Raw genomic sequence first — 15,078 nt, forward strand, 5'->3', positions numbered from 1 at the left:
TCTATTATCTTCAATGCAGAGCCAATCCTCATGCACCATTCACCCTAGTTTGGTTATCTAAAAATGCTGCACTTATTTACATAGAATCAGAGGAGAGGTATAGTAAAATACCATGTAGAATTTCAACAGGGCTTCCCTGTTCTTAATTTTACATTATGAAATCAAGTCCAACTTTCAGGTCAACATATAGCTGATTATCCTAAACAATCATATTGATGCTCTCCATTCAAACCACTACTCCTCAGCTACAGCAACCCTCTGAGACTCTCCCATACATACCATTGTCAGTAGTTATTAAATTCTCAACTTTTTACCCAGCCACAGGAGACCAGGCAAAGAGATCTAAGGGAGTCTGAGTTCAGTTTGCTGCTCAAGGATTATTTTGGAGCAAGACACATTAGCAGCCATCCCAGCCTAGCGTTTATATCTCATTTGAAACATCTACTCATTCCTGACCAACAAAGAAAATTTCAATAAAGTACTTTTACTGGTTTAACAGCAGAGAGCTCCTGGGATTGTCAAAGTGCTCAGTCTTCTCCGAGGAGAGAAGGAATCAGCAGCTCAAATATAATTAACCTTCCATTCCCAATGCAAACTGCCACGCACAGGAGCTCTGCAGTCTATTAGTGAAGTTATAACGGCCAACAGGCAGAGGCAAAATTGGTCAAAAAGTTGGCTGCTGCTGTCATATTTTTAGAATTATGATTAATGACACTAATAATGTGGATGATTACTGATATGTGTATCTCCTGCAGTTTATCATATTGCACTGGCTGCCTACGTCCACAATAAACATGATGCTATCATTTGCCTCTTTATTGAAGGCAATCCTTCTCTTGAAGGAGCACATTCTAATTACTTTGTAATGTTTTATGTCTTAAACATTTTGCAGCTCTGGACCTTGCCAAGTGCTTCGTGTCTGCCATTGATTAATTACAGAATGTTTAATCAAAATTTAGAACCCAACACAGTCGTTTATGAGCAAGCTGCAGTGCCAAAGTAGTTAGGCTCCTGTCCCAAGTTTGGAGAGTGGTGGGTTCAAAATGAAACCCCAAAGATGTGCAAGGTGCCAACGATTCTTTTTTTTGCCTTAGATGTTCTGAGTTTGCCAGTCCTTTCACTGTTGACAAATGGAAGGTTATCTACTTACCTGGAAGACTTTTTTCTTTGTTTGTTCCTGTTGCCTTTCTTTTTTAATGTCTTAATCTACCCCTTTATGCCTTTGCTGGTAGGGAGGCCTCAAAGCTCCACTACAGTCTTTCCTTGCAGCAAGAGCCCTTGCAAATGCCAGTCAAGAGAGCATAGTTTGGAAGTGGTTAAACAAGTGAAAAATAATTTGCTGGGACAAATACATAAGTTTTTTTTTAATGTGGATTTTTATGGTACTGTCATACAACCATTCACCGTTGAAGTTAAGTGTTTTTTTAATACCATTACTGAACTGCTGAAATGGATGCTAATATAGCTTGGAGTGCTAATGTCAAGTCCTGGTAATAAAAAAGACAGACTGCTGAATGAAATAATTTCAAGTAAAAAATAGAACAAAAGTGCTCTCGCTCTCGCTTTCCACTTTTATTGAATTGGGACTGACTGAGCCAATTGCTTTAGAAGTCTGTAAAACACAATTACTAGTGAGCTGACTGACCCAGCAGTGCCCCCTCTGTGACAGAACAGACTAAAAAGGCAACAGAATTAGTGCTGCTCCCATATCTGGCTACCAGACTGGAGAGATTTCCTATTGAGGATCTACTGTCCTTTATGCCAGCACCTGCATCAGCTGCCTCCATCTCCTTCTTAGATCAAAGGCACATCTTACCTTCTCATTCTAGACCTGATTTATCTCCATCTCCACTGTATTTTTAGATCTACAATTAAAAACTATAGCTCTATAGGTTTATTTTGTTTTTGTTTTTTACATGTTATGTACCAGACACAAAAGCAATAGTTTAGCTTTATGGGCAGAAAATTAATGGTCTTCCATTTGCATTTTCAGCTGTAAACTGCTAACATTTAATTGGTTTTTATTTTGGCATAGCAAAGAAAAGGTGAGAGAGAGAAATGTAATGAATGAAGGAGGGTAACATTTTTCTTTAGTTAATTAATAGTCCGTAATGTACGAGGATCAAGTTCGCTAATTTTTTAAATGTACCAGCTTTTTCAAGAAATTTACAATTTGTGTCCTAGGTTATAGAGTTTGGCTTGGGGATAGAATTTAGGATTTTGTTTTTTCTTTAAAAAAAAACGTAATGAAAACAAAATGACATTAAGAAAAAAATCCACAATTCTCTTCCACCTTTTATCTTTTATCTCCCTTCACCTCAAATGCTTTATATTTGTATACATGTACAATACACCAAAGTCCCTTTTTTATTCATAGCATACATTTTTGGTGAACACAAAACTCATTTCTCTTCCATGTTCATTTATATAAAGCTTGTAGGTGCCTTATGGCAAAAATGTTAAATTATTTCTTAGGCCGTATCTTTAAGGAATGTTTTTCAGGGCAAGCTTAATTGTGAAATGAGCTCTTACTTAAAAAAAAATAATCCAACTTTTCATAGCACAAGGCAAAATGCTCATGTAAAATATGATGCCAGGAAATAGGAGGCACAAGTTAAAGTTCCAGGATTTCATCAAAGGACATACTAGATTTGGAATTTACCATGATCATAATTAAAATACACCCAATCACGGTCACCACAAAGTGGTATCTGTGATACCTCAGTATTATCCTGGCATCTCATAGACCCCTGTGTGGTCACTATTGTGTAAAGGTTGGCTTTCTAATTGTTGCTATTGGGTGCAAACATACATTTGGTGGTCTCCAGGCTTGTTGTTCTTAGCCATTGGGCCCCAGATCACAAACACTCCCACATAATTTGGCATGACAGGCAGTCATTACTGAAGAGAATCTCAGGACTGAAAAAGCTGTATGTCAGGATTAAAGAGTTTAAAAAGAGCTGGTGTGTTTTTTGTTTGTTTTTTTTTTGAAACTTGCACTTATGCTGCATATTCTTCCCTTGACAAAATCATGCATGTAATTCTCATAGACAATGACGAGGGCAGGCTTAGCCCTACACCAAATGGTGCCCCATGTGCAGATCATGCCCTGCCTCCACTTGTGAAACATTTGAATGCCTTGTTTTTTATTGCATTTCTAGCCCATTTCACTACTTTGATGCACAATTTGGGTACATAATTCTCCCTGTCAGAGAAGATAAAAATTTCCCTTTTATTAACAACACAACAACACAAACAGCACCCCAAGCCCAGTGCCCCCTAAGATGGGTAACCAAGATGGTCACCTGGATCACCTGTCCCAAAATCCAGGCCTTCATCAGGGAAAATATTCCTCCATGTGTGCCATGTGCCAACCAGTGTTTTTATTGACTTATATTTATCACCTGTCCTAGTGCTTATGGGTCAGTAAATATTTAGATAGACTTTGCAGGTCACTGAAAAACCTGGATTTACTTTGCAGGTTGACACAACAGAAAATCCTGTGGCATGCAAAGCAGTATAAAAGATATTAGCTTCACCTTCATTTTCAAACGAAAACACCACAATGATGCTTTACAGATGGGTGCAAAAGAGAAAGGACTTCCTCTACAACAGATCTGATCCTGCAGCCTTTACTCAAGTAAGCAACCTGGTGTTATATTAGGGCTTCTTATATGAGTAAGGAATTTAAGATTGGGTTTGTATGCTTTCACTTCATCCTCTACAATAAAAATGAGTTGCTTACACAGTAGCTGATAGCTCACTCATAAAAAAGTTAATTCACTCTGTCCTTCATTCGGTCTTCCTCTCTCTGATAGATTACATCACTTTTGATATCAGTGGAGCTACCCACAGAAGAAGTTATTACCCAACAAGCCATTTCTTTACAACTCAGGCTCTCTTATGAAAGATTTTTTGAGTCTAAACAAAGAAGGAAATTTTAGTGACTGAAAGAGGAAATCTATTGGTTCATAGAACTGTACAACATATTCACATATTCTTTTAAAAATTATGAATTCCTTCACCAACAGTAAATGTGTAAACATGCTTAAATTTGAAAAATAATATAGCAAAAACCTCTTTTGATTGTCTGGTGATGTACAGTTAATCAAACAGATGTCTTCAAATGCTCTCTTCTTGTTATTAATGAATGGAAACAAGCCAATCTGATGGCTAATGATATTAGGGGAAATATATTAATAATCACTAGAAACTAGCACTAAGTATCTTCTTGGAGATATCTGCTCTTAAAATTGCGTGCATTTTTTGAAAAGCAGTCTCTAAAAAGTTATCTGTATAAGTTTCCAAACATAGCGGGATGATGAAAAAATGGGTGCTTTTGTGTCAAGGAGGTGATAACAGGAGGCAGGTAGCATGTTTTTCACATCTTCACCTCTGTTGATAATGTATGCAGTGCCTCATCAGAGGTATCTGATGTTAATTTATTCAAGCACACCTGTACAGGGCTGGAAGTCAGGTAAGCAGATGAGCTTTTTCAATAGAGCTACCCAGAGGCCTATATGCACACAAATTTAGTTCTGGAGATGTCAGCAGGTTTTAATAAACCAAATACAGATGTCTTACTCCATACAAATCAAGGAGTTTACATGTTTAAATTCTGACTGATTTAACTAGCAATCAAATGACAGGATCACACTTGGCACCAATAGTTACCTCATATTTATTTATAAGTAACCCTAAGCAAATATTATTTTGTTTTAAAATTTATTCATGGGGCTAAACCACCTTTCCCACCTTGCAGAGCACACACACATGTTCACTTTCTGAGAGAATTTAAAAACCATCCTGAACAATTAATGTTCTAACTTTAGTGAAAGAAGGCAAAAAAAGGGAAAGTTCTGGCTCTATAGCTCTAAGTAGGTATGCAGGAAATATATATATATATATATGTTTAGGACACGGACAATGAGGCAACATGTTTTTATTAATTCAGCATTCCAACCTAGTCATAAGTAATGAAGATTTTTAACTGATGGTACCAATATAAAACAGATTTTAACTTACTAAAATACAATAGGGCGGGAAAAAAATAGGACTTTTTTTTTTCTGCACTGAAACGCTGACCAATGAGACTTGGTTAGAAATTCACAGATACTGAATCTGAACCCCAGCCCTCTTTAGCTCTACAATCCTAGGTGAGGGAAAGGGCGCTGAGTTGACTGAATATGTTTTTTCTCTTCATGCTTTCCATCATAACCCCCCACCCCCCATTTCCTCTCTTGCTCATTACTAAAGAAAGACTTGTTTTGCCCCACCCAAGAAACTTTGGAATGTCCCTGTATTCAGCGAGCTGGAAAATATGATGTTCTTTTCCGTCGGCCTACCCTTTGCTTGGCCTCGTCTCTGGAACAAAGTAGATTCATGAGTTGCTGGCCGCTAAATACTGGCTTTGAGGAGAAGCCCACCCATTCCAGAGTACTCTGAGAGTCAGGTGCAGTATCTGTTCAAGCAGGATGTAAGAGGGATGACGGGGCTGAAAAAAGCAGGGCCAGCAGGGACTTACTCTGTGAAGATTTCCCAACACAAAGCCTTCCTTAGTCACAGGCCAGCCTTCCTCATTGTCCACTGGCTATTCACTCCAGGAAGATTCCTTTTACAACGTCTCTCTTTCTCCTGCCTAGATGCAGAAACTGCATCTGGATGCACATTCAAGCCTATATCCCAGGCAGGTATCCAGTATAGTCTCTTTCTTTTCTCCATCTCCTTGACTGCTGTCCTTTAAAGAGATGTTTTCCTGTCTTAAAGTGGACCACTACCCTTGTTCTGTCTGAGACCATGACCTTTGTCATGATTTCTGTCATCTTTCACACTTTGGTGCTTTCCTGCAACAAGGCTCATGCTGTAAGGCTCAATATATACAAAAAGTCAAACATGCCTGAGCTGCTGTAAGAGGAAAGGATGATGAAGGTAGACACAAGTAAATGATTTCAGGACAATGGGACTGAAAAGAAAGAAGAAAAGAAAGAATGAATGCATTATCATCTTTAGGAAAGAGATCAAATATAAAGATATAGATAGGGAAGCCCATAGAATTCACACATAGATCTACTAATAGGTGGGAAAAATGACAAATAGAAAATGGTTAAAAAAGAATCCAGACACTGTGGGACATAAATAATGAAAGCAACTGCTTATGAATTTCAGAAGGGATAAAAAACCCTTTGGGAACTTCTAGCAGTAACTGTAGGAGTTACTGTCCCTTCTTCTGTCTGCAATATGACAAAAAGTGAGGATGCATGCATGTGGGGAAAAGTGTCCAAAAGAGTGGAACCTGTCTGTCTATCCCCCTCAGTCTTCTGTTTACCTCGTTCCATTTAAGAAAACAAGAACAGCCATACTGTAGCAGACTGCGTACATTTAATACAGGACACCCTGTATATAAATACAACTCAGGAGATATCCAAATCGTTCAGATAAAAGGATATGTGGATGGTAGGAGGAGCAGACCAGCTGCCTTAGATAACTATGATTGCATTCTGGACCTCCATCCTTTGACAGTCAGTTTTAAAAGGGACACATTCTGGGTCACCAACATTAAGGCTAGGGGATATACTCAAGTTTAAGTGAACCAGAGTTGGGTTGCACAATATTATGCGTTATACAAGATGCCACTGTAAGAGTAAAATGATGAATCAACAATATTTCTCATCTTTTTAAACTCAACCATCATCACTACTTTTGTTTTATTTTAAACATTTTATAGAAAAAAATTAAATAAGGACACCTCACTAAATCCTAAAAGCCACATCCTGGGAATCGCACCGGCTTTTAGAAGGTGGCATTAGAAATACCATTTTAACTTTTAAAGGACAGAAAAATCTTTTGGATTTATCTGGAGAGTCAAAAGAATACTGAGTAGAATATGAGACTATCTGCAGAACCAAAATGTGAACATTTAGGGTTATGTACACCTGTTTAAACAAATGTCACATCATAACATGACAAGCATGTCATGCCAGGCTCACTTGCTAGGCACATTACTTGGATACTTCTAATTTCTGGTACAGTAATTAAAAGTTAAATAGTTATAATTAGGTTTTAAAGTTAACAGTCCATTAAAGTGACTGGAAGAAGATCTTACTTCTCAGTGTTATTGCTTTAATTATTTGGCAGCAAAAAGCCAATAAGGCACCATAGATTAGTTTACACCTTGAGGCATTTCTGAAACCTGAAAGGCTAGAAACTTAATGATCTATATTTTTTCCCCTGTAAATAAAAAAGATTCCTTATAAATCAGCCATACATCCTTCATTGGTTAGACCATGTGGCTTAGATACAATAAGGCTCTCCTTTTAATTCAAACCCAAATAACACATTTTTTTGGGATTAAATAAAAGGATGTTTGATTCACTCTCAGATCCCTCCTTTTGTGCACTTCCATTCCTATGTACCTCTAGTCTTCCTAGTTCTGGCCAAGACACACACACACACACACACACACACACACTTCCTGACCAAATGTCTGCAAGAATTATCAGAAATCTTGTGGGAGTTCCTGGTTTCTGTAAGATTTTTCCAGACACATTCTCCAGATCTGAAAGCTTTGGTGAGTTACAAAAAGTGTCAGACTTGAAGACTTATATAAATTGTACCTAGCCTCTAAACGTTTTTAAGTTCACTGTCACTACTTTAAGTCCCCAGAACTTGTGGATTTCTGTTGTTTCACATTACCAGTAAGACACTCATATAACTGAAACATATTCTGAAAACTGTGTAAGGTGAGACTGGAAAGACGTTCCCATGCCTAGTACAATCCAAACTTATATGTAAATAATAATTTTCTCTCTAAGAAAGCAGTCTGCATTTTAAGTTTATGAATGATATATTTCACTTTTATAGCTTGCTTTCAATAAGCTAAATCAAACTATCCTAAATAGTTCATGAAATACTTTCAAACTGTGCCCTGTCTTTAAATGCTCGGTTCTCATAAATACTTTACACATGTCATCATGATGGTCTTTTTCTCTTAATATATGTCCACTGAACTAACTTCTTTATTATTAGCATAATCTATCAAGTTAACTGTTTCCTGATGAAATTTAACATTCCAAATAACATTTCAAAGCCTAATCTAACCACTTTTCCTTTTGCTCACTGCGTACAAAATGGGTTTACTTGGTACATGACTGATGACTGACATTTTATAACTCACTTGAGAAAACACATATACTGAGCCAAATTCTGCATTAACAAATCCTCTGCAATCCCATCAGTTTTTAGGACACAATGGACTCATCTACACTAGCCCCCTCCTTCAAAGAGGGCACGTAAACAAACCAAATCAGCGAATAGCAATGAGATGCCGATCTGCACATGCAGCGCAGCACCTCATTACTATCCCCTGATAGGGCTCATTTACATTCCCCCTTCAAAGGAGGGGGCTAGTTTAGATGAGTCCTATGTGTGGTATAAGTCAGCACAGAATTTGACTTACTGAGGCCCTGATCCTCCAAAGGATCAGCCTTTATGTTCAGCTGGAGTTCCATTTTGGTTAGTAGGACTGAACCAGTGTAGACACACTAGCAGGACAGAAGCCTAAATTTACTTGTAGGTGTTAGATTTTAATTGATGTCTTCATATCAGTGAAACAAATTTTCTAGGTTATTCTACTGCACTTAGAGGTTTTTCTGATTTATTTTCACATTTTCCATGTTAGACTCTCCAGAACAGTGAAATTTGACCTCCTAACTGTATTCACACTAATCACTTTTTTTGCAGTATACCCTGTATCCAGTTGAAAACTTCAGCTATTTCCATGGCATAAGATACAGGAAATGTATGTGAAATGTTTAGGCGAGTTCAATTTCCTTCCTCTCTCTGAATTATTACTGCATAATGAAAAATATTAAAACAAACAAAAACCAACCTAACAAACAAACTCAAGTCATGAATCACTTTCACCATCACAACACAAATCCAATGATGCTAACCTATAAGGCATATTCCATTGTGTGATACTCGGTTTATCACCACACCTGAGAGCTTGTGTTCACAAGCATGGAATGTGCTAACTTACCAAGACCACCTTGACAAATTCCCTTTATATTACATTTTCTTTAGACAAAAAAATTTGAAAAGGTCAAAGATATTTTAGGACAAACTGCTTCTGTTTAAGTACTGATGCAGCACAACTGCAGTGTGATGTCATCTGAAGGTCTGACAGAACATACCCTTACTGATTTTAAAAATATGTAGTCTCCCCTATTTGCATGTGCATAATTCCATCAGTGAATGGGAGTGACTCACATTCAGAAAAGTAAATAAAGGTGAACTGTATGGATAAATAAGGGAAAAAAGATACATATTTCTTCATTGAAAGAGAGAAGCATTTCCCTAACGTTAACATTTTATTTTGTTTCTTATAATTGTTTATAAGGCAGAACTAATATCCATTAATGATTATTATTCATTTGTACTTAAGCCTGAAGAGATGTGGATTGCTCTTATATCCTAGTCCTACGTTTCCTTCTCCCCATCTATTTCTGTGTCTACATTTCAGTGCATATGTATGAAGATATTTCTGTCACATATAATTATTACATATTTAATAGAAGCTTTCCTTCATGGAAAGCTGCAGGGAATAAAAACTGAAGATATGAAAGTGACAGCTTATATATAAAAGCGTATATACAAACACACAAACATGCTCAAAAACAATAGTGACATTATTTAGCCTGTCACAGAACACGATGACATAGTATATACTATTCTTAATATCAAACAATGAAATTCTAATGTGATAAAACAAATTCCATGCCAAAGGGGCATGATTGTCCCTTGTCATTACTATGTTACTTTCTCTATTTCTTCATCTACCTAAAACTGGATTTTCTTATGCAATTCCACACACTTAATAATGTAGAAAATCAATTAATATTTACTGACCTGTCTCTGCTTCTCCGGGATGGGAAGGCAGCATTACAGCCAGCCACTGTGCAGACATGCATCTCTTTTAAATGAACATTCCTATAGTGAAGCTTCACACTATAGGAACTTTTGAAACTCTTCTTGCACACATAACAGATCTTGGGATCTGGGCTGGAACACAGGTCACCTTCTGGGGAGAACTTCTGAGGACTGTTGTAGCTGAAAGTTGAAGTGAAACTTTCATGCAGGGCAGCCATGCTGGCACTGCTCCCGTTATACAGTCCATACTGGCTCATGTAAAACATATCATATGTAGGGTCTGCAAACTCTTCCTTCACCTTAATTACATCCTGGTGAGATGATTCGTTGTGATTTTCATCTGCCATCTCTCTGTTCATCATAGATTTTTCATTCGATTCATGGAGGCGTTCATCGCCTTCCATGGATTCCTCGCAGAGTTTTGGCTCTGAGGATTCTGATTCATTTTCATAGTCTCTCTCATGCTCTTGGTCTTCTGAGGTCATGCTGTCTGTCCTCCTTATCTCTGTCCTGGAAATGCATCTGCTTCTACCATTTTTAGAAAAGTCTTTCACAGACAATCCTGGGCTCATTTCCTCCTGTGAATGGCAGTGATTATCATGAGCAACATCATTAGCCATTGTGCTGTTGTCATTAGCCTCTTCATCTTCATCATCAAACTCATCAGCAGTATCAATAACTTCCTTTTCTATTTTAACTGGCATGCTTGACTTCCTTGGCTTTTTCTTAGGAGCAAGGTCAGTGTTAGGTTCATGGGTAGGCATCAACATCGCAGGTACCAAAGACTCTGAAGGAAGGGGAGGATGTTGCTCCACTGCACCACCTGTTGGTATGATGGGACTGGTAGGTAACGAGGTTGGAGGGCTTACCATCTCTCCAGGAGTCAGTAAACTTCTGTAAAAAGGAGGAACAGGCTGGACAGTCTTTAAAGATGGAAACACCAGCTGGCTGGAAAGAGGGTTCTGTAGTACAGGGTCTAATGGGGGTGTAGTAAAACCCATTGGAGGCCGACCAGGACTTGTTAAGGTCAGATTGGATTTTGTACTTGCTATGACAGGGGTGGCAGCTCCTGACGTAGCACGGATTAGATCTTTGTCTCGGTTGTTCCTTAGCATGGGCATGTGAAGTCGAGGGTTAGGGTTAGCACTGTGACGATTGCGACTTCTAAGAGAGCTGAAGACCATGTTGCAGCCTTCAATTGTGCACCGGTGTTTGATTTTCAGATGAACTGCATTGTAGTGAATTTTGAGAGTACCTTTGTCATAGAAAGTTTTACCACATGCATTGCAGAACACTCTCCCTTTTCTTGATGCTGATCCTATTCTTCTCATTCTGTGAATCCGGAATGAGCTTTTTGTGTGCTCAGTTTTGGATAAATCATTGATGGGGGTAGATGTTTGAACAGGAGACACACAGGCTGGCTCTGTTTTGGGTTCTACATTTGTGATACTGGTCAAAGCATTCCTGCTGGATGTCTGCTCATTCTTGAAAGGAGTAGGGGAAACTTCAGATTCGCTGCTTTCATTGTATTCATTTTGGGTAGAAAGACTTGGTTCACGCAGCCTCAGAGTTGGCTGTTCCAGCAGGAGGCCATTTGGAGGCAGCCCTAGCAATGGTGCAGAGACTGGATTTATGTACTGGAATGGAAGCAGAAATGCAAGGCTGTTAGGGATGTTTTCAAAGTGATGAATGCTAGAAGGATTGCTGTTCTCCAGGTGAGCAAGGAGACTTGGGCTCCTAGTGCGATTATTGCTTTCAATAAAAGTCCTTATATCCGAATCTGTCTTTGAAGATGGCACAGCCACAGCCTGCCCTTCCTTTTCTTGAATTGCCATCAGCTCCACAATAGATTTGGTTTCTCCAAATCTCAGAAACTGCTGAAGGGTAATAATCTCTTCTTCCCTGGACATGATGGCCCAGCGGTCCAGCACTTTGCCTGCAGCATCCTAGAGGCCATATCAAAGAAACAACAAAGACAAACACAAAGAAAAAAAACTTATTGATTCTGCATAATTATTGAATTCAATCGAAGGTGCTCTGCTGCCTGTACATGAAACACTAAGCTCAGAAAACAACATGCAAACAGCGTTAATAGAAGTCGATCCACAAAGCAAACTTTTCTGCCATGCAAATGCAGTAATTAGAGTCACAGTTAGAGAAACAGATTGAGTTTAATAATGTCAAAGCAAACTAAATGTAGACTACTGGGGCTCTGTGATCTAAAATGCCTTCAATTCTGCTATTATAACAACAATGATCTATGTACGATACAACTGTTTAGCATACATTAGTTGAAGACGTGAATTCTTGCTGTGCAGCCCACTGTAAATACAGAAAACTGTACCTTCATCCTTAGTAAATGGTGACAATATAGGAAATGAAATAGATGCATCTGATAAGATTTACCTTTTAAATAAAAGTAGACAAAAGACTGAATTCAATTAGGAACAATCCGGTGAAATGCATCTTGAAAAGTTTGACCAAGATAATTAAAAAGTAGCATAAAAATATTAACAACCTACATTTTTCCAGCACAGTAATATCTAAAATTGCATTTATTGCCAATGAACATCAAAAGACTCAAACGGGGGAGAGAGAGAAGGAATGGGGAAGACTGCTTCTGAGTGTTGCTGAATTGTTATTGGCATTGATTGCAAACTTCTAACCTAGATTTGATTTACACATAAAATAGAACTTTTTTGCAGTCTTGTTATAAATGACAGTTACAAATATTTAAAAAGTAAACATTTGATGGATGTGGATAACATAAATGTATAAAAATGTTGTCTCTTTACATTGCCTTCTGATAGCAAAGGAAAAGTCCAGAGAGAATACACATCAGTAATCACTAGACTATCTGTTGTTAAATATACATTAAAAAGCATTTCACACTTTCATTTTTGCTAGTAAGTATGAGATTTGCCTGAAGGTAGAACTTAAAAATTCTGCACTGTAATGTCAGGCAATCCATTCCAGCATGGATTGATAAAAATGTATTAAAATACTGTACTTACATAATGAATACATTTTATCCACATCTCTCCCACTGCGCTAATGCTGGACCTGTCACCACCTCTGTGACTACCAACAAACCCAATCCCATGACTATTGAGCAGTGGTGGACCAGTTTGTCTGCTGCCAGTACTAGGCATGGAACAACTCAGTGCTATATTTTTGTAAGTCTTGGATCCTAGATTGAGCCCTGATCAAACATTTAGGAATACCCTAAACAGAAAAAAGGTTTGAGTAGTAAGACAGTATTTATGTGAAAATACAAACATTATTTTTCATCTGTTACAGCAATGATTCTAAGTTTTTCACCTTAATGTTATAACACTGTGAATCATATTTTTCATAAATGATACACACACACACACACACACACAAAACTCCAGCAAGGTCTTGTTTTACTTAATATAGTTCATATTTATCTCAAATCACAGGATGAAAAGCTAGTGAAATGGCTAATGTCACTTATGCTGTAATATCTTAGATGTAGCTATAAAGCCACAAATATGGTTCATGCTGCCAGATATGAATGCCATCACACAATCAAATCTAACAGTAATTAATCCATGACAGAACTATGCTGATGGGGGAAACCTCAAATTGGTGTTTATTCTGAAAATTGATTCATGTGGCCAGATCATTGCACCCATTTGAAGTCTTCATCAGTGGAGATCTATGAAGATTAAGCGACCTTCTTGTGCAGAGCTGTTTGCCAGATAATTTGCTGGTTTCATTCAGTAAGCAACCAAAGCTTTGAATATTTTTCCTAACATTTCCTGGACTGTATTGTCATCTCACAGCTCAATTTTTGGGCCTCCATCCCCACTTGCTCCCCGACCCCACAGCTTTTACCTAAGACAGTATAAATAGACGAGAAACTCCTCATATTGTTTGGGGACAGGATTTATAGTTTACGTGGTCAGAGTCAGGGTCTGTCTGATTGCTGCCAACTATGGGTGTTTGTAATGTACTTTTGATAGCAATTTATGTTTTTTTTTACATTCAGAGGTTTGCATAGTAGGGGGTGTCTATTTTATAAATGTAGATAGAATAATATATATAAAGAAATGAGATTTGGATTCTGCCATTTGCAGCCAATCAAGCCTTGAGACTGAAATACAATGTGCTTCTTGCTGGGCTTCTCTCGGTGGACAGATTAAAAGTTGGTAATTTAAATGAAGCCCTTACAAGGAGACCTTGAGCCTCCTTAGCACAGATCCCAGGACCCGATCAGTTCCCTGCTGCAAGCCCAGGCACAATAGACCCTGCCCAAGCCTCCTAGCAGGAAGTGGCTGGCACAGAAGAGCGAGACCAAGGATGAGGCAGTAATGGATGAAAACAAAGTAACTAGTTTATTAAGATAACACTATCAAATAGCAGACTATTTGTACTAAAAACTTAACAACAACTACAGACTTACTACATACATTGTTTCCTTGGCGTGTTTCCTAGATGGATTTATAATTTCTATTTGACCGGAATGCAAAAACGGTATATTATTAATAAGGGGAAGGTAGAAAGAATGCGGATATTTTTAAATCCCTTCCAAGGACTTGATAGGTGGAGTGGGGGTGCTACTCCCCGCTTCCAACCGGGGGCAGGGTGCTGGCCTGCCCCGAAAAATTGGCTCCAGAGCTGGTCGAGGTTACTACTCCTAATTTGTGGGAGGCCCCCCGTAACTCTCTATGGGGTCCAATAGTAATGTGCTCCCGAGAGGCCTTTTGGCTCTTCATGGGACACAGAGGGTCAACGGAATATGGGAGGTGGAGAGGCTATGCCTTCACCCGCAATTATGTATAGAGAAATATAGGTATAAAGGGTATGGAATAAAACCTTCCTAGTAAAGGAAACTATCACTAGAAATATATACTTAATAACAACAACAACAACAATAACGTTAACTAATTAATAAAATTAATAACTAAATGTGCCATGTAGTTTGCCTGGGCAAATAGGCCCGGCCCTGAGGGTCAGGCCCTCAGGTCCTGTACTAACCCCGTCGGGTTCAGCACACCGTAGAAGCGCGACCCCTACTCCCCCACTGGGGGCCCCGATGTCCCAGGTGAGTTTGTGTGTGTGTGTACAGTGTCAGTCCAGGTAGATAAGTTATGTGTCTTGGAGAGAGATTAGAAGTCCAGTCCG

At 38.4% G+C, this 15,078-nt stretch overlaps 1 protein-coding gene across 2 annotated transcripts in view; it reads right to left on the reverse strand.

Moving 5' to 3' along the window:
• BNC2 (basonuclin zinc finger protein 2) overlaps window positions 1-15,078 on the reverse strand; it is a 457,477-nt gene that overhangs the window by 13,190 nt on the left and 429,209 nt on the right. For both annotated transcript variants that reach the window (XM_074994931.1, XM_074994932.1), the window contains one exon: window positions 9,907-11,873. In XM_074994931.1, the coding sequence (XP_074851032.1) occupies window positions 9,907-11,873 (1,967 nt within the window). The remainder of the gene's footprint in view (window positions 1-9,906; window positions 11,874-15,078) is intronic.

This window comes from Carettochelys insculpta, chromosome 5, assembly GCF_033958435.1.
Source record: "Carettochelys insculpta isolate YL-2023 chromosome 5, ASM3395843v1, whole genome shotgun sequence".
In the NCBI taxonomy this organism is placed as follows: Eukaryota; Metazoa; Chordata; order Testudines; family Carettochelyidae; genus Carettochelys; species Carettochelys insculpta.